The following is a 26,716-nucleotide window of genomic DNA, read 5'->3' on the forward strand; positions in this document are numbered from 1 at the left end:
TAGATAGAAAACTAAAAGTGCTGGAGCTCTTAGAAGGGGAGGAGGGAAAAACGAAAACACTAAGATCAAAATTTGTGCGGTCCACTGGGTCATTTTGGGCCTGGTCCTCAAAGGGTTAAACATAGTAGGCTGTGCTTTCTGACAAATAGGCCACAAAAACAAACAAACAACTTTCTACATTGTTTCTACTGGAAGACACTTTGCATGCTGAGGTAGCCCCAATGTATATTTCTGAGAGCAGTATGAACAAAGCCTGAAACATGTGGAGGCCACCAAGTTCCCTGAGAAGATCGTGGGCAGAAAAATCATCATCATCATCATCATCATATCAGACATGAAGAAACCAAATATTCGCAGTGTAATTATTTTATTTATTACAAGTGGTTCCTATATGTAGAATAAATCAGAGCATCGTATTCTTCCCTGCCCTCAGAGCTGACAGTCCATTCACAGCCCAGGCAGAAGATCCTGTGAGAGTATACAGATACATAGAGTCCTAGTTGCTAAACAATCATTACTGGGAGACTATACAAACTAAAATCTTTGGCTACAAAAGTCATGCAGTTTTCTTCAGAAGTCCTTGTCCATCTTTTTCCATGTGGATTATAGGTTCATGGATCGCCAGGTGGGATCTTCTTCAGTCTGTTGTATCCTGTAATGTTCATATAAGCAACGGGTTACCATTTTAAGTGTAGCTTCTCTTTCTCAATACCACAAGCAAAATTAATTAGTCCTGAGTCACATGATAAAGATATAATACTGCTCCTATATACAAGAATATAACTACTAGAATACTGCCCCCTATATACAAGAATATAACTACTATAATTCTACTCCTATATACAAGAATATAACTAATATAATACTGCTCCTATATACAAGAATATAACTACTATAATACTGCTCCTATATACAAGAATATAACTACTATAATACTGCCCCTATATACAAGAATATAGCTACTATAATACTGCTCCTATATACAGGAATATAACTACTATAATACTGCTCCTATATACAAGAATAAACTACCATAATCCGACATGGAGAGAGAGGAGCGGCTGCACATCACACCTATGGCTGATACTAATGCTGCTAAGCCTATTTTAAAAAACCAACTTCAGGATGTTGGAATATGAATTGATCAAGCCATATCGCCCCGTGTACCAACGTGCAGGTCTCCTGGTTCACACAGGTCCCTACGCTAACTCCACAATGTGTCGGTCAGCGACCGCCACCCCTGCAAAGCGTGCACATGCAGGGAATATACCTTATTCATACTTGTGTTATTTGGGGGCAGCCTTCTCCGTCGGCGGTTCCGGCAGGGCCTGTGTGGGGCATTTGGGGTTTGGCCCTGTGACAGTGGGGTTGCAGGGCCATTCCATGGCCTCACTTCCCAGCATGTGCACGCCTTGCGGGGGAGGCAGTCACTGACTGACACACTACAGAGTTAGCGTAGGGACCCGTGTGAACCAGGATACCTGCGTGGGGTACACGGGGCGTATTGGTTTGATCAAATTGTATACCAAATTCCTGGTGTTTGTTTTTAAAGTAGCTTAGCGGCTTTAGTATCAGCCATAGGTGTGAGGTGCAGCTGCACTCTTCTCTCCATAACTACCATAATACTGCTCCTATATACAAGACTATGGCTACTATAATATTCCTATATACAAGAATATAACTATAATACTGCCTCCTATATACAATAATATAACTACTAAAATACTGCTCCTATATACAAGAATATAACTACTAATATACTGCTTCTATATACAAGAATATAACTACTAATATACTGCTCCTATATACAGGAATATAACTACTATAATATTCCATCATACACGCGGATTGTTACCTCCGTATCATGACTGTTGGTACGTGTCTTCTCTGGTGCCATGGCGGTAATGGCAGAGTGCCTCCCGTAATGGCGCTGTTCTTTGTCCTTCTTTCCTCTGTGATGTTTGCGCCTCTTGTTGTTGTTGTGGCCAAATTCTGGCTCCTCTGTCTGTGATGGGAGACAATAATGAGTTTTTTTGTGACATTTCTATAACTTTTTCTCTATATATGTTAGACGTGTGTGTGAGTGTGGTTATACAGCAGCGGTGCACAATGGAGCTGGACAGGTGTTAAGAACACCACAGACCCTGATCACATGACCAGCACATCGCCAGAGGAGGAGAAGACAACTCCATGGGGTGGGTGACGGGTACCTGAAGATGGTGGGCATGCTTTTCTTTGTGGTTCTTGTTTCTTCTCCTCTTGGATTTACTCTTCTCCTTCAGATGTTTGTGCTTCTTCCGCAGTTTTTCATGTTCTTCTGTGTCCTGTGCAGGAAAACAATTGTCTATAGCAAAACTGCGCCCCAGCAGCACAGAGTATTACAGGACAGTAGTATGCTGATCCTAGAATAGTGTTAGTTCTAGTAGTGTTAGCTTCACATGACAGTTTCAGTGTCATGTGGCAGATGTGAAATGGAAACAGGTACGGATATAGGTTCCCAGCAGCACAGAGCATGTCAGGATACGCTGCACATAGATCAATAAGGGGTTTGTCATTTCTTGGAGACGTCTAAAGGTGCAGTACCTTTCTTCACCACTGTCCCAACACCTTTTGTTTTCTCCATAGACACCAGTAGAACAGCGCCCCCCAGCTGTAATCACTTCCCATCACTCCTCTGACCACAGCTCCTTATGTTCCAGGTGTTCTTCCCCTTTAAGGCCCTGTCTATATAATCCCTGGATCGTGTTTTCACAGGATTCCAGAACTCTGACGCACAATAACTACAAGGCCGGAGATGCTTAATGTCCTATTTTCTCCCATTAATCTGAGACGCTCCCATCTCTCGCCCCTTTGTTTACAGAAGTCCAGATGTCTCTTTTCAGGAACCAGCTGCTTGTCATGTGCAGCCTTGTTCTCTCATAAGAAATAAGGGAGGAATGTCCCCGGGGCTTCTTATTGCTCAAGAGACACAGACATAGGATGGTCTCTGGGCCCGGCTGCTGTCTATGGCCTCTGGGGCTCCAGGACCTGTACTGGATATGTCCTATAAGGGTGTATATGAACCTAGTAGGAGGGCGCTATTCTCAGCACATAACCAATAAAGAGCTCTTGAATCTTAAAGAAACAGTGCTGCTTCCAGTCGATCTCTCCATGGAGACCTGCGTGTCTCGCCTACTGGTGCTATCTTCCATCGCCAGTCTAAGGGGCTTTGCTTCTTCCCTCACTCCTGATTGGACAAATAGTATTCAGCATTTGCTACATTTTAACAGAACGTTTAAAGGGGTTATCCAGTGCTACAAAAACATGGCCACTTTCTTTCAGAGACAACACGACTCTTGTCTCCAGTTCAGGTGCGGTTTGCAATTAAGCTCCATTCACTTCAATGGAATTGAGCAGCAAAACCCCGCCCAAGCTGGAGACAAGAGTGGGGCTGTCTCTGGAAGAAAGTGGCCATGTTTTTGTAGCGCTGGATAACTCCTTTAAAGGATACAAGTTACACCATTGGCATTAGTTGTTCCTGTAAGTTGGCCATATGGGGGCTCGTTTTTTGTGGAATGAGTTGTAATATTCATGGTTGATTTTAGGTTAATAGAACTGATCGATTTTGGTCGACACAATTATGACCGACCCTAATATAGATTTTTTTCAGTTTTTACTATTTTCTCACAAAAACTTTTTCATTAATGATGATATATTAGGCTTGGTTTTTTTTTTTTTTTTTACAGATATGGCTCTGCCTCTCACATCTTCACTTCTCACTTACCCTTTGTGGTCGAACCAGGACTTGCTCTTCTGGCCTGTTCCGCGTAAGCTAGAAAGATAACAAAGCACATGGAAACACTTAGCAGAGCTGTACTCTACAGTCTGCCCTTTTAAGAACCTGACTAGATTGTGCAGGATATTACAGCTATGGGCACAGCCCCCGCTCTATCTTGCTCTTTACTGCAAATCAGATCTGTAATAACTCATTGATTGGCTGGGGTTAGTCACATGACCATAGCATTAATATTCTATCCCCTCCCCCCCAGGGGCGGATAAACTTTACCATAGGCCCTGGGCTGTTCACCAAGCCTGGGCCCCCCCACCCCACTGTAACTATGGCGGCACTAGCCTGGCGTTCATAGTACAGGACAGATAATGTCATGATGTCCTGATTTGTGCAAAATTGCCATAAAAAAACTGATTTTTTGCAAATCATGGCAGAAGTGTAGCCAGGAGACAGTACACCACTGAAAGTATAAGTCTTTTTAGGTGGTCATGGGCCCCCCAGGAGCTCAGGGCCACGGGCTGCCGCCCAAAACGCCCCTATTATAATCCACTACTGCTCCCCCCCCAACAGATTATTCAGGGATTGGTACTTACCAAGCTAGAGTAACATCCAGGACACCTCTTGCGTTTTCCTTGGCTATTGGTTAATTCGGCAATACTCTGCAACAAATGATGGGAGTCGTAGTAAGTGGCGGCTCTGGGTTCGGGGATTTTTACAAACGTAATATGTTTATTATGTTGTATACAATGAGAGCATTATATTAAGTTTTAAAGTGGCAGAATACCCCTTTAGGGTGCGTTCACACCTACAGGATCTGCAGCTGATTTTCTGCAGCAGATTTCAGTTAAATAACTGAACACCGCATCAAATCTGATGCTGTGTTCAGTTATTTAACTGAAATCTGCTGCAGAAAATCAGCTGCAGATCCTGTAGGTGTGAACGCACCATTAAGTAGACTTTACTTTCAAAATTAGGACAACCATGTCAGTGTTTCCAGTCAAGGGGGCGTGGCCTCACCCTTCACTCCTGATTGGATGATTAGTACTCAGCGTTTGCTACATTTTAACAAAACGTTTAAAGTTTCAGGGCCCTATTACACGGAAAGAATATTGGGCGAAAAATCGTTATATCGGTTGAATTTGAGCAATATTCTCTTTCTGTGTGTATGCCGGCAATGATCAAACGACTAACGACTAATCATGGTTAAACACTCGTTAATCATTCGCAAATCTTTCAATCAAATCAAATCAATTTACGAGCATTCGTAAACTAGAGATCATAATTACAATCGTAACTATCATCTAACAGGACCCTAACCCTTGCCATGAGCTGTCCCTGAAAGGTGGCTGTATGGGGGCTCGTTTTTTGTGGGATGCGTTGTCATTTTCAAGGTTTATTTTAGAGTAAATGGAACAGATTGATTTTGATAACGGTAAAGAATGGAAATAACAAAGTCTTAGCTCCATTGTTTAATTTAGCTCTATTTACCGCACTGACCGCAATTGACGCATTACATTTATTTTATTGGTCAATATTATTATAGTGATTCCCTTTATGTATGTTGATTTTTGTTTATTTTTTAAGTTTTTACAATTTTCTTACAAAAACAAACTAGCAAAAATTGTTTGTTTCATTGATGAGGCCGTATAAGACTTGTTTTTTGCGGGATTAGATTAACAATTATGGGGTATAGGCGACTTATTGATAAACTTGGGCAATTTTATTTATTGGAATGGTGGGTATAAGATCATAGAGTGGTCCGACGGCTGGGACCCTTGTGATCTTAAGAACAGGGAGCCAAGTCCTTGTGCATGCGTCCACATTATCTGTAGCTGAGAACAGTGACAGGTTAATTTTTGGTAGTGCCATACACAATGAATGGGAAAAGGTCCCCGTTCTGCAGACTACAGGGGGCCCTATGAAACTTATCCTAATAACTTTATTATTTGTGTTTTATCAATTGCGATAACACTAGATAAGGCCGCACCATCAGCGCCTTCTGTTTATCAGTTGCCAATGGGTGACAGAGGGATCGATCCTTCACTTCTCACTTACCCTTTGTTTTCGCAGGGGGATCTCGTGGTCTAGATGAAACTGAAATATTAAGGAAGATGACAAAACACATGAGTCACTTATCAGAGCTGAGGAGTCGTCCTCCTCTACCCTATAAGCCGTCTCCCTGTATCAGCCGGTTCTCCCTTCATAGGCCGGTTCTCCCTCTATCAACCGATTGTGGCTATCATTCAGTCGCTACCGTAAATCAGATCTGTCATGACCCATTGTTGCAGGGACGGAGGGTAAGTCACATGACCATAGCATTATTCCTCTATCCCCCTGCAGAATATTCACAGATTGTACCTACCAAGCCAGTGTAACATCCAGGACACTTCTTGCGTTTCCCTTGATTATTGGGAGATTCCACAACACTCTGCAACAGATGATGGGAGTAGTAGTAAGAGGAGGCTCTGGGTTTGGTCATTTCTTATCCTATACAGTGTATACTCACCCTCTTCTCTAGAGTCCTGGGAGCACGGCCCAGGGAGGTGAACTCACCGGCAGTCTTTCCTTCCTTCCTTATCTTTCGGTGGCCCCTGTTGCGCTGGCTCTCTCCGTCCTTGACAAATAATCTCTGAAAATAGGCAAAAAATCTCATAAACTAAACTTCCTACCAGTCATAAAGAATCTAATCTGGTATCACACACAATGTATCACTCCCATCATTCCTTGTCCCAGGAGCTCACAATCTAATCTCCTATTAAACAAATAGACACACACTCACCTTTCTCTATCCAGAGGAGAGCCCCTCTCTGCAGTCTCTCTCTCTCTCTCTCTCTCACACACACACACACACATTGCTCCCAACTCTCTCTGCAGTTTCTCTCTCTCTCTGTCAGTCAGTCACATTGTCCTCATCCCTCTCTGCAGTCTCTCTCTGTCAGTCACATTGCCTTCATCCCTTTCTGCAGTCTCCCTCTCTCTGTCAGTCAGTCACATTGCCTTCATCCCTTTCTGCAGTCTCCCTCTCTCTGTCAGTCAGTCACATTGCCTTCATCCCTTTCTGCAGTCTCCCTCTCTCTGTCAGTCAGTCACATTGCCTTCATCCCTCTCTGTAGTCTTCCTCTCTCTCTCTCTCTCTCTCTGTCAGTCACATTGCCCTCATCCCTCTCTGCAGTCTCTCTCTCTCTCTCTCTCTCTCTCTGTCAGTCACATTTCTCCCATCTCTCTCTCTCTCTCTCTCTCTCTCTGTCAGTCACATTGCTCCCATCCCTCTCTGCAGTCTCTCTCTCTGTCAGTCACATTGCTCCCATCCCTCTCTGCAGTCTCTCTCTCTCTCTCTCTGTCAGTCACATTTCTCCCATCCCTCTCTGCAGTCTCTCTCTCTCTCTCTCTCTGTCAGTCACATTTCTCCCATCTCTCTCTCTCTCTCTCTCTCTCTCTCTCTCTCTCTCTCTCTCAGTCACATTGCTCCCATCCCTCTCTGCAGTCTCTCTCTCTCTGTCAGTCACATTGCTCCCATCCCTCTCTGCAGTCTCTCTTTCTCTCTCTCTCTCAGTCACATTGCTCCCATCTCTCTCTCTCTCTCTCTCTCTGTCAGTCACATTGCTCCCATCCCCCTCTGCAGTCTCACTCTTTCTCTGACCATCACATTCTCTCTCTCTCTCTCTCTCTCTCTCTCTCTCTCTCTCTCTCTCTCATCTCTCTTGGTGAGGGGGCATCCTGTCCCCGCTTACCTGGCCTCTGCCATCCTTGGCCTCTCTGCCAGTCTCCCCCAGGTCCTGGTGAGCCGCTGCCACCACTAAGATGGCCAGAGCACAGCACCCCACAGCCAGCAGCACCCTCATGGCTGCTCCCCACTACATCAACAATGAAGAAGTCTCCTCCAAGTAGTTGGGAGGCAGCAGCAGCTCCCTCCTCCCCCTCTTCCTGTGAATGGAGCCGCGGGGCACGAAATGCCTCTGTCCCTTCCCCCTTTGTATTAAGCTTCTTATCAGGTCACAGATCTGTGGAGAATGCAGAGAGCCACCCCCCCAGCAGGGGGCACAACCCAGACTAATGCGGGCATGCCCCCTCCCCTACACAGGGAGTACATAGGGGGGCAGACTACACACCCCCACCCCCACACAGGGAGTATATAGGGGGGGCAGACTGTATACCCCCACCCCCACACAGGGAGTACATAGGGGGGCAGACTACATACCCCCACCCCCACACAGGGAGTACATAGGGGGGCAGACTGTATACCCCACCCCCACACAGGGAGTACATAGGGGGGCAGACTGTATACCCCCACACAGGGAGTACATAGGGGGGCAGACTGTATACCCCCACCCCCACACAGGGAGTACATAGGGGGGCAGACTGTATACCCCCACCCCCACACAGGGAGTACATAGGGGGGCAGACTGTATACCCCCACCCCCACACAGGGAGTACATAGGGGGGCAGACTGTATACCCCCACCCCCACACAGGGAGTACATAGGGGGGCAGACTACATACCCCCACCCCCACACAGGGAGTACATAGGGGGGCAGACTGTATACCCCACCCCCACACAGGGAGTACATAGGGGGGCAGACTGTATACCCCCACACAGGGAGTACATAGGGGGGCAGACTGTATACCCCCACCCCCACACAGGGAGTACATAGGGGGGCAGACTGCATACCCCTACACAGGGTGTACATAGGGGGGCAGACTGTATACCTCTACACAGGGTGTACATAGGGGGGCAGACTGTATACCCCCACACAGGGAGTACATAGGGGGGCAGACTACATACCCCCACCCCCACACAGGGAGTACATAGGGGGCAGACTGCATACCCCCACCCCCACACAGGGAGTACATAGGGTGGCAGACTGTATACCCCCACACAGGGAGTACATAGGGGGGGCAGACTGTATACCCCCACACAGAGAGTACATAGGGGGGCAGACTGTATACCCCCACACAGGGAGTACATAGGGGGGCAGACTGTATACCCCCACCCCCACACAGGGAGTACATAGGGGGGCAGACTACATACCCCCACCCCCACACAGGGAGTACATAGGGGGGCAGACTGTATACCCCACCCCCACACAGGGAGTACATAGGGGGGCAGACTGTATACCCCCACACAGGGAGTACATAGGGGGGCAGACTGTATACCCCCACCCCCACATAGGGAGTACATAGGGGGGCAGACTGCATACCCCTACACAGGGTGTACATAGGGGGGCAGACTGTATACCTCTACACAGGGTGTACATAGGGGGGCAGACTGTATACCCCCACACAGGGTGTACATAGGGGGGCAGACTGTATACCCCCACACAGGGTGTACATAGGGGGACAGACTCTATACCCCCACACATGGAGTACATAGGGGGGCAGACTGTATACCCCACCCCCACACAGGGAGTACATAGGGGGGCAGACTGTATACCCCCACACAGGGAGTACATAGGGGGGCAGACTGCATACCCCCACCCCCACACAGGGTGTACATAGGGGGGCAGACTGTATACCCCCACACAGGGTGTACATAGGGGGGCAGACTGTATACCCCCACACAGAGTGTACATAGGGGGGCAGACTGTATACCCCCACACAGGGTGTACATAGGGGGGCAGACTGCATACCCCCACCCCCACACAGGGTGTACATAGGGGGGCAGACTGTATACCCCCACACAGGGTGTACATAGGGGGGCAGACTGTATACCCCCACACAGAGTGTACATAGGGGGGCAGACTGTATACCCCCACACAGGGTGTACATAGGGGGGCAGACTGCATACCCCCACCCCCACACAGGGTGTATATATGGGGGCAGACTGCATGTTTCTCTAAAAGAAAGGTTTACATACAGAAACTCAGCAAACAGTATCACACATGAAGGATTAGATACACAGATCTGCAGACTATATGAAACATTATATGATTAGATACAACAGCTCATCAGTCAATATAACACATGAAAGGCTTAGATACAGAGTGACAGAAAAGGTATCACATATAGTAGTATTACATACAGCAACTCGACATACAGTATCACACTTTATAGGCTTAGATACAAATCTCAGCAGACAGTCTTACACATTACCATTAGATACATTGGCTTAGTGGTCAGTATAACATCTGAAAACTTAGATACAGTGGCTCAGAAGAAAGTATGATTACATACAGTATCACACATGATCGGATTAGATACACTGGATCAGCAGTTTCACACATTAAAGGATTAGATCCATGGCTGAGATGACAAAATGACAAACAATGGAATTAAATACACCGCCCAGTAGACAGTATCACACATGATAGGCTTAGCTACACAGTTTAGCAGACAGCCTCACATTTGACATTCTTAGATACACAATCTCATCAGACAGTATTGCACATATCATAGGCTTAGATACACAATCTCATCAGACAGTAGACACATCACACTTAGATACACAATCTCATCAGACAGTATTGCACATATCATAGGCTTAGATACACAATCTCATCAGACAGTAGACACATCACACTTAGATACATCATCTCCAGTGTTTGTCCAGAATCTGTAACATTGTAACCAGATGCTGATTGAAGTAAATTGTTGCTTGTTACAGAGCTCCCTGCAGTACTTCTAATGGCCACCAGAGGGGGCAGCCCTAAGGACTCTGGGAATTGTAGTTTTCCAGCTTCATTGAACCAACCAGGAAGTAGACAGCTGTGTGGAAGCAGTGCATGCTGGGTAGAAGCTTTGATCCTTGGCTCTGCACTAGCCATAGCATTTAACCCTTGTGCTTCTGTGTGCGGAACAGCAGAGGTGACACAGAGCTTCCTGCTCACATGTCACCCAGATGTCACTCGGCAGCATCCCAGCCCCTGGCATCACTGTGCCCCCTGGGCAGGTATGTACTCATCATTAACCCTTCACACCCCTATCTTTACTCTTACTAACTCAATCATGTCAGGGAAAGTCTGTAATAATAAGTGATGTCTGATATCACCTAATACCTACTGATAGAAAAGAGAGCGGTCTCCGCTTATACAGGGGTCCAGGTCCTACAGTAGCCGCCAGTCATAATGATCAACCAATCCAGAGCCACCGCCACTTAGATTGCAGCATTATTGGTACCGATACAGTCAGATCACATCGTCAGTACTTTCCTTAATATACAGTTTATGTATAAATTTATCTATATAACCAGATTGTTATGATATTGCATTACTGATGCTGTATTATACTCCAGAGCTGCACTCACTATTCTGCTGGTGGGGTCACTGTGTACATACATTCCTGATCCTGAGTTACATCCTGTATTATACTCCAGAGCTGCACTCACTATTCTGCTGGTAGGGTCACTGTGTACATACATTACATTACTTATCCTGTACTGATCCTGAGTTATATCCTGTATTATACCCCAGAGCTGCACTCACTATTCTGCTAGAGAAAATTAGAAAATAACTCCCCTCTGCAGGGATTTCAATGATAACAGCAGAATAGTGACCACAGCTCTGGAGTATAATACAGGATGTAACTAAGGATCAGTAATGTAATGTAATGTATGTACACAGTGAGCCCACCAGCAGAATAGTGAGTGCAGCTCTGAAGTATAATGCAGGATGTAACAAAGTAACTAAAGTTTATATAATGAAAACGTCATTCTCTACTTATAGATTTTCACTTTTAGGCTATGTTCACCTTTCAAGCTATTTCTTTTTTCAGGTTCCTGTCAGCTTTGATGATGTGGCAGTATATTTCTCATTAGAAGAATGGCGCCATCTAGAGGAGTGGCAGAAAACACTGTATGCGGAGGTCATGGAGGAAAACCTGGAAATCTTCCTTTCATTGGGTAAGAAATTAGTGAAGTGAAGGCTGGGGTCAGGATTATTTAGGAATGGTACAATGGAGGCCATGGTTGAAGTAGTTAAGAACTTGTAGTAGAGCGGAGGCCAAGCCTGACTGGATTAATAAAAAGCAGAATGAAGCCATGTCAGCTGGTACGGAGTACAGTTATGGAGGCCATAATGAATTGGTGGGGAACTTGTAAAATGGAGGCCATGCTTTTATTGGTAAAGAACTAATTAATGGAGGCCATGCTTGATTGGTGGAAAAATAGAAGACTGAGGGCCATGTTTGATTAGTGAAGAACAAGTGCAATGGAAGCTATGCTACATGGTGCCACGTTTAAATTAGTGTGCAAGTATAGTTAAGCGGAGGTCATGCTTGAATTTGTTAAGGAACTAGCAGAGCGGAAGTCATTGTTTAGTTGGTACTGTAGTAGTAAAGCGGAGGCCATGTTTGAAATGGTACTGTAGTAAAACAGTAGAGGCCATGCTTGAGCTGGTTAAGGAACTAGTAGAGTGGATGCCATCCTTGAGCTGGTACTGTAGCAGTTAAGCAGAGGCCATGCTTGAATTAGTACTGTAGTAGTAGAGCAGAGGCCATCCTTGGGTTGGTACTGTAGTAGCAGAATGGAGGCCATGTTTGAGTTGGTACTGTAGTAGCAGAATGGAGGCCAAACCTGAGTTGGTACTGTAGTAGCAGAGTGAAGGCCATGCTTGAGTTAATACTGTTGTAGCAGAATGGAGGCCATGCTTGAGTTGGTACTGTAGTAGCAGAATGGAGGCCATGCTTGAGTTGGTACTGTAGTAGGAGAGTGAAGGCCATGCTTGAGTTGGTACTATAGTAGCAGGGTGGAGGCCATGCTTGAGTTGGTACTGTAGTAGCAGAATGGAGGCCATGCTTGAGTTGGTACTGTAGTAGGAGAGTGAAGGCCATGCTTGAGTTGGTACTGTAGTAGGAGAGTGAAGGCCATGCTTGAGTTGGTACTATAGTAGCAGGGTGGAGGCCATGCTTGAGTTGGTACTGTAGTAGCAGAATGGAGGCCATGCTTAAGTTGGTTCTGTAGTAGCAGAGTGGAGGCCATGCCTGAGTTGGTAATGATCCAGTACTGTGATAGTCATTAACAACCCTTTATGCTTGTTTTTTTTTCAGAGGACATTTTTCTCCATTGTGATGATATCAGAGAAAATTTCTCTACATTCCACAGTAATTCAGTAAGAAGAAAAGTACAAGGAACCCAGAGGGACAACCAAATCACTGAGAAAGTGCGTGATCATTACAAAAAGTATGCCCGCGGAGTACTGGAGGATTTACACCACAAGTGCTCCCAGTGTCACGAGGACTTTACTAGCTGGTCCCTGCTTATTGACCATAAAATAGACCACCACAGACCATGGCTGACTGCTGAGGAGACTATCCCCAATCCTCAGAACCAGAGATTCAAGCAACAGAGACATCTCGATACTCAGTACTTTTCTTTAAGGGATCTAATTCAGGCAACATGCACCATACAGGCCCAAGATGATCCAAAAAAAGTTCAGCAAGAATTAACCAGGTGCCACAAAGTGCCATCAAATTCTGAAGGTAAGAAATTCCCACCTGGAATCCAGCAGTCAGAGACAGAGAAAAGTCAATGTGTCCATTTTTCGCAGGTCTTCACCGACCACAGTCTCCTGGGTGAGCATGAGAAATCACACAAGGAAAACAAGAGCTTCACGTGTCCTGACTGTGGGAAAACCTTCATAAGGAAGTCCATACTGAAGCTTCACCAGAGGACGCACACAGGAGAGCGGCCGTATGCCTGCACCGACTGCGGAAAATGTTTCAGCCAGAGATTTAATCTTGTGATCCATCAGCGGATTCACACAGGAGAGAAGCCATATAGATGTCCTACATGTGAGAAAAGCTTCCGCTACAAACCAGCGCTTGTCAGGCACGAAAAGGAGGGAAAATGTGCGAAAAGTGTGTCGAAAACACAAGTGGTGGTGGAGAGCAAGTCCATCAGACGTCTCCCTGCCCCCACAGATGTTAAACTCTCAGTTAAAGCACCCCGGACTTCTCCATGTTCTTCTTTGCAACACTCATCCCATGATTCAGTAGATTCCAAACTTCATCTATCAAAACTTTCAAAAACTATCAAAAATTGTGACTTACAAGGCGTTAAAGACTCGGTGACTTCACCTTCTTCCTTACACCATGGAGCCGGTGGTGAAGATCCCTCAACATCTACAACTGTTATGTCTCCTGATTTGACAATGACTTATGGTCAATCAAGCATAAAGACTATGTTGGCTGCACCCTCCTTAGCGTGTCCTCTATTGGGTAACAAACCTCCTTCAGCCTCTCCCTCTTCTGTCTACAAGCTTTCAAGTAGACAAAAACCCACAGTCTCAACTTCCTCCATCTCTCATCCATTGAATACTAAGACTCAGTTAACTCAGTTAGCCTCATCTTTCCCAAGACCAACAATCTTCTCTCCCTCTAATAGTTATTCATTTAATACTAAACCTCCATTGGCCTCATCTCGCACCATTGGTCATTCATCAGATCCTAAACCTCCAGTGGCCTCGCCTTCCACCATCAGTAAGTCCCCATTGGTCTCAACTCCCTCCATTAGTCATTCATTAGATGCTAAACTTCCATCAGCCTCTCCTTCCTCAGTCAATCGTTTATTAGATACTAAACCTCCATTGGTGTCCTCTTCCTCCATGAATAATTTATTTGACACTAAACTACCATTAGTCTCATCTGCTTCCATCCATCATTTACTGGACACTATCCCTCCATTGGTCTCAACCACCTACATCAATCATTCACCTGATACTGATCTTTCATCAGCTTCATTTTCCTCCATTACTCATTCATTGGATACTAAACCTCTACCAGCCTCATCTTCCTCAATCATTCATTCAGTGGATACAAAACCTCCATCAGCCTTATCTTCCTCCATCATTCCTTTGGTGGGCACTAAACTTCCACCAACCTCATCTTCCTCCATCATTCATTCCTTGGATACTAAACCTTCATCTTCCTCCATCATTCCTTTTGTGGACACCAAACCTCCATCAGCCTCATCTTCCTCCATCAATCCTTTAGTGTATACTAAAATTCCATCAGCCTCTTCCTCCTTAGCTCATTCACTATATTTTAAGTCTCCATTTTCCTCCTCCACCCCTATATGTTCTTCATCAGATAAGAAGCTAACCTTAGCCTCATGCTCTTTGAGATCTCATGCACCAGCTATGAAGTGTCTCTCCTCCAAACCACCCTACAACATTTGTCAATTGAGTAAAAATTCTCCATCACCTTCCTCCAACTCTTGTCAGAAACTGGATTTAAAAATGTTTTCTACATTATCCCACAAAGTTTCCTCTACATCCATGATGTTGTGTCCACAAGCTTCCCATATGAAACATACCTCTTCCAACTATGATGCATCTGCTGGCAAATACTCTTCATTGGTGCATTCCACCAACCATCGTTCTTCAGTAAATCAACCTCAGACTAAACATTCATTGTCCTTGTTGGCAGCTTCTCATCTGCCTGGCACTAAACCTTCTCCTAAATCAACCACCGCCGTTGGCCGGTTGACCACATCTCTTGCAGCCTTGTCACCTGCCAGTTCACATTGTCCGATTGATAAACCATTTCCATGTAGTCAATGCAAAAAAACTTTTGTCCATTTGAGTCAACTGACAGAACATCAGAAATCCCACACTGGATCCCGAAATACATGCCCAGAATGCAATAAGACTTTTATTAGGAAATCCACTCTCATCCTTCACAAAAGGACTCACACAGGAGAGAGACCTTTTGCCTGCACAGAATGTGGAAGAAGGTTCAGCCAACGGTTCAATCTTGTGGTGCATCAACGTATACATACAGGAGAAAACCCATACGTATGTACAGAATGTCATAAGTCCTTCCGTTACCGAACAGGTCTTCTTCGTCATCAGAAGCATGGACCATGTGCAAAGAAGCCACCAATAGAAACCTCTCCTGCACCTAACCTACACCTTGCAAAGTCAAACCCTACAATTCATAGATCTCTAAATTCTCCACCTGCTTCTCAGGGATCTTGTAGAGTCAGTAGTTCTGATGTTCCTAATTTAAGCAAAAATTTGAGAAGAGAACCACCACAGGAACGTTGGCAAGGCATCCAATGTAAGGCTCCATTAGATGGGCATCTCAAGTCAAAAAAAGCTCTGTTTTCAATTTTTGGAAACCTGTCCCGTAAGAGGTCAAGCCGTCTGGCATCCTATAAAGTTAACATTAGCGTGGAACCTTTGGTGACCGAAGAACCATTCAATGGCACCAACACTCTTTATTCCACTCTTCGATCTTCTGTCAAGCCCTCCCTTGTTTCTCACTGTCATATCTCAACGTATCCTCCTGCTGTCAACCAAGCTAACCACAGAGCACTTAAGTCTGCATTGTTGAAAGGGACAGAAATCGAGAACGTTGGTGAGAAGTTACCATCCCTAGATAATCAGACATCTGTCGATCACAGCAAGAAAACTGACAAAAAACAATATAAATGTGAGCACTGCAAAGATTGTTTTTCCCAGTTGGAGAAGTATGTGGAGCACCAGGAAGTGCACACCAGCGGCCGGCACAGGTGTTCTATGTGCAGCAAGGTCTTCGGCAAGGCTTCACAACTAGTTGTTCATCAGCGGACGCACACGGGGGAGAAGCCGTATTCCTGCGGGAAGTGTGACAAACAGTTCAGTCAGAAGTTTAATCTTGTCGTCCATCAACGAATCCACACGGGAGAGAAGCCATTTATATGTACAGACTGTAACAGAGCCTTTCGCTACCGGACAGGTCTTCTCAAACACAAAAAATATGACCTGTGTTCATGACGGGAAGCAATGACCAAACGCAAACATGACAGACTGTATACGGGAATCATTCTCTCTATGGGGGAGGAGGTTCCAGCAGCTCAGGGATATCACATTATGGCTAGCTGTAACTTAGTACATTAAAGGCTGTTCTTTTGTTTTTATTGCTCGTTTTTTGCCATTTTTTTTTTCTTTCAATCAAGGAAACATAAGATCTAATGGGATCAGTCATATCCTTAGATAATAACTAATATATCTCTACTCGAGGGTTGCCTAGAGGTTCGTGAGGTTCATGGCGTCTCAAAAATTGTGGCATGTCCCATCAGATGTTATATATATATACATATAGTAAAAGGAACCATTGCTTCTACCGAAGACCACTTTTGGCCATACAGCTCCCCAGTGCAAACAGACCTATGGCCTCTAAGGCCTTATTCACATGTCCCTATAAAGTTGTCCATGATTGCAGATCCACAATCACAGATAAACTTGTTGCCCGTAGATTTCTATTGTGCTATTCAAACATTACACTTTTTCACAGTTCCGCAACCCGTGCCGTGAAAAAAGTAGGACATGTCCTAGTGCGGATTGGGATTGCGGTACGGATTAGCCAATAGAACTCTATGGAATCTTGTGTTTTTTGTTGATATCAAAAATGTCACATCTGTGACGTCGGTGCAAAAACACAGATCAAATCTAAGCAAACTAGTTGAGATTTCTTTTTACCAGTTCAACATTTTTGCGGGTGTGGGTGCATTTCGGTTACTATTATGGACCATTTTTTACGAAACACAGAGTACAAATAGTGGACTTCTATACGGACCAGAAAAATCACTGAAGGTGTGAATGAGGCCTTAGTATGGAGTTTCCGTATACTGGGATTGGCCACATAGAATCCACCACCATGATATATCTTCCGACCTGAAACTTTGGGCTCTTATGAGGCTTCCAGCAATCTGCACTAGGTCATGGGTGTCAAACTGTGGCCCTCCGGCTGTTTCACAACCACAATTACTATCATGCTTGAAGCTTTGGCTGTCCAGGCATGATGGCAACTGTAGTTTTGCAACAGTTTGACACCCATGGTCTAGTTCACATATATCAAATGCAGGCCCTTCAGCTATTACAAAGCTACACTTCCCATCATGCCTGGACGGCCAAAGCTTTGACTGTCCAGACATGATGGGAATTGCAGTTTTGCAACAGCTGGAGGGCCTGAGTTTGACATCTATGGTCTAGTTGCTTCTCTTGCCTTCTGCCAATATTACCGCACCCGGATGTGATAATTATTATTATTTTTTATTTATAAAGCGCCCTTGGTTCCAGAGTGCTATACAGGCAACAGGGGTAACAAACAAGAACATTACAAGATCAAAACACATTACATGAAGGCAGATGGCAGACTGATACATGGGGGAAGAGGACCCTGCCCGCGAGGGCTTACAATCTATTAGGTAATGGGAGAGAACAGGAGGTAACGTGCAGCCAGTCAAGTGTGATACAGAATTATTATAATGACAGGAGGTCACTCAATCGACAAGATGGTGGAAGAATGAACAGACATGGTGATCTAAAAATACAAGGCTATGAAGTGCCATTTTGATGATAGGGGTGCAAAATCAAAGCATACTAGCAATTGAACGTGTAACTGACCACAAAAGAGAGAGCTGTAACCGTCACACCACTCTGAATCTTACAAACTTTATGAGTAGTTTTTTTTTTTAATTATATACAAATATATCTGGCTCTGTGTGTGTGTGTGTATATATATATATATATATATATATATATATATATATATATATATATACACACAAATATTCCGCAGCACTTCCATGAAAAAAATCATATAAAGAACAGGTTGTCACGTTGTCATTTTCAATGCTTGAATAAATGAATTTGAATTTTTTCACCTAAATGGAAGTGCAGCGGAATATTTTTACTTTGTTAATCACATGGTCCAGAGTGCTGCTTCATGATTTGAACTATAGATATATATATATATATATATATTGAGAATTAGCTGTGGTATACCCAGGATTGACTCATTTGGAGACAGAGACAGGGACACACAGGCATAAAGTCCAATAATAGAAGTCCAGTTTATTGTGGTTGCCGGCAACAGAAAATAAACAGCCTTTACACATCAGGCAGATTCAATGGCAAAACACAAAACAAAACCCTGCTCGTCTGAGCACTAACTAAACAGAAACTTCTAACTAACTCCAGCACCTTACTACCAGGCACTGGTACAGCTACTCACATAGCGGTTTGGCACCTCCAAGCATGACACAGGACTGAGGAGGAGACTGAACACTGGCCTCAGCCTTGTCCACTACCAGAAGTGGACTATGGATCGGGGAACCCACCCAACTCTTCCCCAATCCAGAAAACTCCAGGCCCTATTTTGGCTTCCTTACAAAGCCAGATAAGGTTTTTCCTACAAACACACTGGGCACTCCCTGGAGCTATAACACATATGATAGAAATCTGGGAGAAACATACCTGCAATCTATTATTTCCCCAGTCACTATCTCACAATATATACAGATATATGTATTCAAAACAACTCCACAAGGGCCGTACTGGTATCACAAGCCTATGACTGCCATTTATATATAGCATAATAGCCTTAGGGCTTTATCAAACTTCAGCAGCCACCGCTAATCAAATGCCGAACGTTCGGGTTCGGATGGACTCGAGCATGCTCCAGGTTCGCTCATCTCTACGTATCACCAATGTTTGCATGGGATGATGTGGAGTTGAGGACCGCTGAACCCACATTTTATGTCAGACAATGCTGACTTCTTTAGAGTTATGCCTTCTGCTAGGTGGAGATAACCTAACTACATAAGGTCAGTGACAGCAGCAGCAGGATACACTGCAGATATCTTATGATGAAAACAAGGATCGGCATCGGCCTCACACCTTAGGATTTCAGGGCCAAATTTTTGTTATATATCATCTTTATCATTTTTATTAAACAATATAAAACTACAGCATCAACAAAATGATGTGTATTACAAAGCAATTGCATAGAAAACAATATAAATTTTCCAAATGATAACAAGATGTAACAATAGTAAAGCTACATATTGCGTATAACCTTGTATGAGTGTAGAATGGGGATGAGTTGTGGATGACTCTGTCTTGCTCCTGTGCACACAGCTCTCCCATACAGGTCTGGGGTGGAGGAACTCAGGGGTCCGCATCCAGCCTAGAGCTCAACCCCACCCAACACCTAAAAAGAGCCCTCAAGATGTTGTGGAAAGTCTTCAAGAGGCTGAAAAGGCCATGTCTGACCAATACTGCGAACAGCTGAGGATTTGTTACAGTTGTATCCAGTCTAGACAACAGCACAAGCCTCCCTCCTGTCCTGAACGCTAAACTCACAAAGGGTGGTCTAGATCAGACACAACTGTAACAAACCCTCAGCTGTGAGAAATACTAGGTCAGAATAAGGTTTCAGCATTAGGCTATGTTCACATACAGTTTTTTTGCCAAGTATTTTGGTCAGTATTTTGCAACCAATGTAACGTCATCTTCAGTAACTTGGTGGCAAACACATCACATGGACACCTGAAATATAAAAAGCCATTGTTGTTGGGTGATTGTAGCATTTCATAAAGTGCACGTCTGTCTGTCACTTTACTGTAATCTTGTTTGAATAATAATAACCAAGCGGATGATATCCTTACCATTGCACTTGCTGCATTTTGTCACTTTATGATAAAGCGTGGTGCACACTTTACTATGTGATATCGAGGGGAGGAGGTACTTTTGAAGAAGCTTTTAGTCTATTATTATAGTTTCCTTTTTTTATTTTATTTTACCTAAGATCAGAAAAACACAGCTTCTTTCTTCCAAAACAGCGCCACCCTGCCCTCAGGTTGAGTGTGGTATTACAACTTGGTTCTGTTCCCTCCGATCAGTTGCAATTTCACACACTGAGGACAAGAGTGGCGCCATTTTTGGAGGAAAGCAGCTGCGTTTTCCTAACCCAGTGACCTTTAACAGTTGTTGAGAAACTGCAATTTCCAGCATGCCTTAACAATGTAAGTTTTTTTTTTGTTTGTTTTATATATTTTTTTTTAATACACTTTAAAATGTTATATATTTTTCTTTTGCCCTTTTTGTGCTTTGTCTTTCCTTCCCTAGTAGCACTCTCTGAGTACGGGGATTTTTCTATCCTTTTTCTAAAAAACACTATGAAATGCAAGTTTCTCATGTTTGAAAACTAGAGATGAGTGAACCAGGGTCAGGTTCAAATCTATCCGAACCCAAACGTACGGTATTTGATTAGCGGGGGCCGCTGAACTTGGATAAAGCTCTAAGGTTGTCTGGAAAACATGGATACAGCCAATGACTATATCCATGTTTTCCACATAGCCTTAGGGCTTTATCCAAGTTCAGCAGCCACCGCTAATCAAATGACAAAAGTTCAGGTTCGGATGAGTCGAGCATGCTCCAGGTTCGCTCATCTTGAAAATCTAAAATGCAACCAAAAAATACTATTAAAAAATGCTTCAAACACTGCAGAAATAACATATGTGCAGAGCAGCTCAGGGTTGCAGGAGACCCTGAGCTGTGTATGGGAAGAAGCTTCCATATATTCCCAGCTGACCTTGTCCTGTGCAGCAGCGGAGCTGGACCAGTGAAAAGTCCCAGCTTGCAAGGGATTGTGGGAGATGTAGTTCTGGCTGCTCTGCTGGCAGGATGTGGTTGGTCATGTGATGTAAAGTCCACAGGCTGCAGTGCACAGTACAGAGGAGTGGAACCAGTGCTGGGCGCCTCAACCCTTCCTACAATGTCCTGTGTGTGCCCTGCAGGCGGTGCATGATGGTTGACGGGACGTTGGGGGTGGTGAGTAGCTATATTAACCCTTTAACTGCCTGCGATTACAAGTGATGAGTGTACGAAGGAACGACGATCAGGCTGAGTAAAACATGGAACGTCAAAGACCCCGATAAGGCTAACAGGGATGGGTGTATTCTTTCTGCTGTCTGTGTAGTGGTGTGCCATGTGTTGTTCCCTGTTATTATCTCCTTCAGGCTGGCGGGTGGTTGTGACTTTAAAGGGGTTGTTCAGGACTAGAAAAACATGCGCCACTCTTGTCACAAGGTTCTGTGTGGTATTACAGCTTAGGTCTATTGAAGTGAACAGAGACAAGTTGTAATACCTCCCACAACCTGAGGACAGGTGCGGCGCTGTTTTTGGAAGAAAGTAGCTGTGTTTTTCTAATCCCTTTAAGTTTAGAATTATGAAACTTCATTATGAAACAGGTGACAGCACATACTAAACGCTGACTGTCCACAGGCTAGAAGGACAATGGCTTAGGCGTAAAGGAAAACACAAAGTGTGGGATTGTTTGGCCAGAGTTAATTATTTGTACTAATCGGCTAGTGGTTTTATTTACCTACACCTCACCCAGCATAGCCAAACCTCTTATTTATATGGCCACGTCAATATATATATGATGTGGTTAAGATAGCCCATAAACTATAGCCCCTGCATGCTATGTAGCTGGACTATAATATATGATGATGTGTAATAAGGATGTGATGTCACATTACAGGTCCCCATATGCTTCGATGAGGTGGCAGTGTATTTCTCAGAAGACGAATGGCGCCATCTAGAGGAGTGGCAGAAAACGCTGTACAGAGAGGTGATGCAGGAGAACCTGGAAGTGGTTATGTCTCTGGGTAGGTGGCTGTCAGTGTGGTGATCCTGATGGTTGGCCAATGACTCTTCTGTTCTGGCTAGTAATTCTAAGTCTCTCTGTGGCAGGATATCAGTATCACTGGTCCCCTCCTCCGCCGAGGATCCTTCCTGACCATCAAACATCTATTACCAATTATTTTGGATTCCGTTTAGGTAAGTGACATAATTCCGAGGGGGGAAAGCTTTTAAATGAACATTTATATAGTTAAACTTTTAAACTTCTCCACATATGGTCAAGTAATGAAAACTAAGGATTGGATGACTATATCCAGATGTATGGTAAATCCTATATAACTTATATACATAAAACTAACATTAAGAAGCGAATCATCTTCACTAAGGATAAGGCTGCAGGCATATGTCCATGATCTATGGTCCGCAAGTGGACTGTATGTCGCAGACTGAACTCTTGACCTCTTATGGAAATCTCGGCATTATGATTTTTTAATGATGCCAGGAGCTGCAAAACAGTTAAAACATTGTGCTCCTGTATAGACACAGTCGTGTCAGTTCAGCAGCAAAGAAATTAAGCTGTTTCGGAGCTCTCGGCATCATAATAAATCATAATGCCGAGATTTCCAAAGGAGGTCAAGAGTTCAGTCTGTGACATACAGTGCGCTTGTGGACCATATATTACAGACATGTGCATTCAGTCTAAGGGCCCTATTCCACAGGAGCGATAATCGGCTGAATCGGCCCGATTCGGCTGATTATCGCTCGGTGGAATAGAGAAAATGATCAGCCGATGATCGTGTCATCGGCTGATCGTTTATTTAGGGCCAGACCTAAAAATATTGGTCCCCCCACGGCGCATCGCTACAGTGGAATAGCGGTGCACGACCGACGATTTAAGAAGCACCATACATTACCTGTCCGGGTTTCTCCTCCGCTCCGTCTTCCTCCCCGGGTCCTGCGCGCACTAGCTTCAGAATGGCCTGTCAGCTGTCAGAGCGCTCAGCCAATCACAGGCCGGGACCGCCGTGCCCTGTGATTGGCTGAGTAGCCTGTCAGCTGAAAGGCCATCCTGAAGCTAGTGCGCGCGGGACCCGGGGAGGAAGACAGAGCGGAAGAGAAGCCCGGACAGGTAATGTATGGTGCAAGGGCTGCAAGGACATCGGTAATGATGTCCCTGCAGCCCTCGCTCAACGATCATCGGGCCGTGGAATAGGCCCAGTAAACGAGCGCCGATCTAGCAGATCGGCACTCATTTACATAGTTGATTGGGCCCTGCTCAGCCCGTGGAATAGGGCCCTAAGACTATAAGCCATTATGGTTTCCGATCCTGCCAGTTTTTCAGACAGTCACAGGGAGTCTCTCCTCTCTTCTTTGTTCTCTTTTTATGCTCTTTCTTCTCAGTTTTTTCCTTCTTGCTTATTTTTCTTTTTCCTTTACTCTCTCTTCATCCCTTCATGCTCTGTTTCTCTCTTTCTTGATCTTCATTCCTTCTTTATACTACTCTTTTTTTTCCCTCCTTCTCGCTTTTGCTTCTTCTTACTCTTTTTCTCTTTCTCCTCGCTCTTTTTTCCTCCTTTCTTTCCTCTTATTTTTCTTTTTTTCTTTAATATTTCTTTTTTGTCACTTTTTCCTTATTAATTTTTCTTTCTCCCTCACACTTTCTCATTTTCTTTATTGTGTTTCTTCTCGTTTTTTTCCTTCTTGCTTTTTCTCTTTTTCCTTTAGCGTTTCTTCTTAGTTTCTTTTCACTCTATTTTTCAATCTTTTTTCCTTGCTCTTCATTCTTTCTCTTCCTCTCTTTCTTCCACCTTTTTCCTCTTTCTTCTTTCTCACTTTTTTACTCCTTCTTGCTCTTTCTCCTTTTTTCTTTTTCCCTTTCTCCTTATGTTTCTCATCTTCTTTTACTCTTTTTTTCGTTCCTTTTTGTGCTTTTCATCTCCATCTTACTGTCTTCCTCCTTTTTGCTCTCCTCCTTTGTTCTTTCTCACTGTTTTACACCTTGCTTTTTTTGTTCTGTTTCTCTCTATCCTCCTCTTTCCTCTTATTTTTCTCTTTTTTTCTTTACTCTCTTCTTTCTCACCCTTTCCTCCTCTTGATTGTTCTTTCTTTTTTGTTCTTTTTTGCTCTTTTACCCCTTCTTGCTATTCTCTTCTTCTTTTTACTTCTTTTTTTTTTATCTTTATTTTCTTTCTTCTCTGGTGTTTCTCCTTCCTTCTCTATCCCTTTTTTCTCTCTACAAAACTTCAATGCATTTCAATCTGTACCATCTTCACACAAAGCCAAGCTCCTTGTCATATGAAGCATAAGAACTCATAATAAAAGTGGTACCAATTGGTGCAGACCGAGCCAAAGTTCGGACACGTTTGGAGTAGAGAATCTGCCCTACTTCATTGTTGTTTTCAGCTCTTAGGATGACTACACTGCTGTTTTCTTGGTTGGCATTAGATGCACTTGGCACCATTCTTAATCCTGTTTTTAGGGAGAAATATTGAATACTAGGGTTGCATTCCTTGGTGGCATCACCCATTTATTGTTTGTTTTTTCTGTTTTATATTCCAGAGGAAGAATTAGGAAGGGATGCCGAAGACAAAAGAGAAACCACATTCAGCTTTCCGAAACATCTCATAAATGGCAATGAGGTTCGTGAGCTGAGAAAATCTCGAGACAGTAGGAAGGCACACAGATGCTCGGCGTGTAAGGCCGTATTTGGGAGCTGGTCCCTCCTTGAAGCGCATAAGAAAACCCATAAGGAAGGAAAGGGTCAGAAGCAAGATGGGGGTGAAGTTGTAAAAAAGGTTCCTGTGGTGACCCCACAGTCTGCACCCCCAACAGGAAGGATCTTCCAATGTAATAACTGCGATAAATCCTTTAGTAACCAGTCTGTCCTGTCTCTGCACCAGAAAACACACACCGGAGAGAAACTCTTCAAATGCCCTGAATGCAGCAAAAGCTTCCCAAAGAGATCTCAGCTGGTAATGCATAAGAGATGCCACATAGAAGAGAGGCCGTTTAAGTGTACCGAGTGTGAAAAAAGTTACACCCAGCAGTCTAAGCTAATCGAGCACCAAAGGACACACACTGGAGAAAAGCCCTTTAAGTGTAATGAGTGTGGGAAAGGCTTCACCAAGAGGTCCCACCTGAAGGAACATCTGAGGATCCACACGGGAGGGAAACCCCATAAGTGTGACCAGTGTGATAAGACGTTTCATTACCCATCCAACCTGGTGGAGCATCAGAGGACACATTCCGGTGACAGACCCTATCAGTGCACCGAATGTGATAAGAGCTTCATCAAGATGTCCAAACTCATTGTCCATCTCCGTATTCACACTGGCGAAAGGCCTTATAAGTGCACAGAGTGCGACAAGAGCTTCAGCCAACAATCCAACCTCGTTGTTCATCAAAGGACTCACACAGGAGAGAAACCCTTTAAATGTGACGACTGCAAGAAGACATTTAGCTACCATTACACTCTCATGGTCCACCAAAGAACCCACACAGGGGAAAAGCCTTACAAGTGCACTCAGTGTGAGAAAGCCTTCACTCAACACTCCAGCCTCAAGCTCCATCTTAAAGTTCATGAGCCGCAACTGGCAGATGAGCTGGAAAAGTCATCTCACGAGGAGCCACCAACTTCAGACCAAACGACACAATCTCTATCCGCAGTGCCACCAGCAACCAACCTCACAGATCCTCCAGATGGTGTGCAGGACTTTGAGGACGATTATCTTCCACGTTCGCCTCTAAGCGAGTATTTAGGTGCACTTTTACTTCCCGATAAGAAGTATAGCTGTACCGAGTGTGACAAAACATTCTTAGAAAAGTCTAGGCTCATTGTCCACCTTCGAACCCACACAGGAGAACGTCCCTTTAAGTGCTCCCTATGTGATAAGGCGTTCATTCAGTGGTCCCGTCTGACAGAGCACAGAAAAACGCATACGGGAGAAAAGCCCTATGTGTGCTCGGAGTGCGGCAAGAGTTTTCTCAAGATGTCCAAACTGACAGTCCATCGGCGAATACACACAGGAGAGCGGCCATACACGTGTGCAGAGTGTGGGAAGCAGTTCACCCAGCAGTCCAACATGGTGATTCATCAGCGCATCCATACAGGGGAGAAGCCCTTTAAGTGCAATACCTGCGACAAGACGTTCCGCTACCAGTCATCTCTTATTAGGCATCGACGGGATCATACAGGTGATACGGAAACCTAGCAGGGCCGAGATCTCGAGAAAGGACTGTTCATGGTCTGTGTCTCAGGGTAGACAATAAAATATTACGGTTATTTGTCCACAATTCCATGTGTGGCTTTTTTTTTTTTTAATGTTATGGTACTGATTTCTATTGATAGCCAAATAATAGGAGAAGATAGCCACCTCCCTCCTCACTAGTGAACAACGCTACACTATATGCAAGTGTTAGGCTGATGTTTAGCACCAGGTGTGTCAAACTGTAAACAAGTAGTAAGAAACCTCATAGCCCCAACAGGTCGTCAGGATATGAGTCTCTGCACCTTGAAATGTCCTTACGATAAATGTGTAAAAAGAACACACAGTGACATAAATAGTAAGGGAGATACATCCAAGTCATGTGACTCAAATTATAAA

General features: G+C 44.4%; 3 protein-coding genes across 4 annotated transcripts; 2 read left to right on the top strand and 1 right to left on the bottom strand.

The window, feature by feature from the left end:
• Nucleotides 1–350: 350 nt before the first annotated feature.
• Nucleotides 351–7,728, bottom strand: LOC138783919 (uncharacterized). The gene is made up of 9 exons (XM_069959238.1): nt 7,501–7,728; nt 6,276–6,398; nt 6,132–6,197; nt 5,825–5,863; nt 4,363–4,428; nt 3,764–3,811; nt 2,211–2,324; nt 1,856–2,005; nt 351–652 (listed from the first exon to the last, which is right to left on the bottom strand). The coding sequence occupies exons 1-9, from the start codon at nt 7,609–7,611 to the stop codon at nt 638–640; spliced, it is 732 nt and encodes a 243-aa protein (XP_069815339.1). The 5' UTR covers nt 7,612–7,728; the 3' UTR covers nt 351–637.
• On the top strand, nt 5,865–16,600 carry LOC138783911 (zinc finger protein Xfin-like). Of its 2 annotated transcripts, none has more exons than XM_069959228.1 (3): nt 5,865–6,066; nt 11,476–11,602; nt 12,748–16,600. In XM_069959228.1, exons 1-3 carry the CDS (start codon nt 5,881–5,883, stop codon nt 16,455–16,457), a joined length of 4,023 nt encoding a protein of 1,340 aa, XP_069815329.1. In that variant the 5' UTR covers nt 5,865–5,880; the 3' UTR covers nt 16,458–16,600. The 2 variants fall into 2 exon arrangements, with proteins under 2 accessions (XP_069815329.1, XP_069815330.1); XM_069959229.1 differs by lacking the exon at nt 5,865–6,066 and adding an exon at nt 10,535–10,654.
• A 4,552-nt stretch (nt 16,601–21,152) lies between these two features.
• Nucleotides 21,153–26,396, top strand: LOC138783916 (oocyte zinc finger protein XlCOF28-like). The gene is made up of 4 exons (XM_069959236.1): nt 21,153–21,299; nt 22,012–22,138; nt 22,224–22,310; nt 24,672–26,396. Exons 1-4 carry the CDS (start codon nt 21,273–21,275, stop codon nt 26,321–26,323), a joined length of 1,893 nt encoding a protein of 630 aa, XP_069815337.1. The 5' UTR covers nt 21,153–21,272; the 3' UTR covers nt 26,324–26,396.
• The last annotated feature ends 320 nt before the right edge of the window (nt 26,397–26,716 follow it).

This window comes from Dendropsophus ebraccatus, chromosome 2, assembly GCF_027789765.1.
Source record: "Dendropsophus ebraccatus isolate aDenEbr1 chromosome 2, aDenEbr1.pat, whole genome shotgun sequence".
NCBI lineage: Eukaryota > Metazoa > Chordata > Amphibia > Anura > Hylidae > Dendropsophus > Dendropsophus ebraccatus.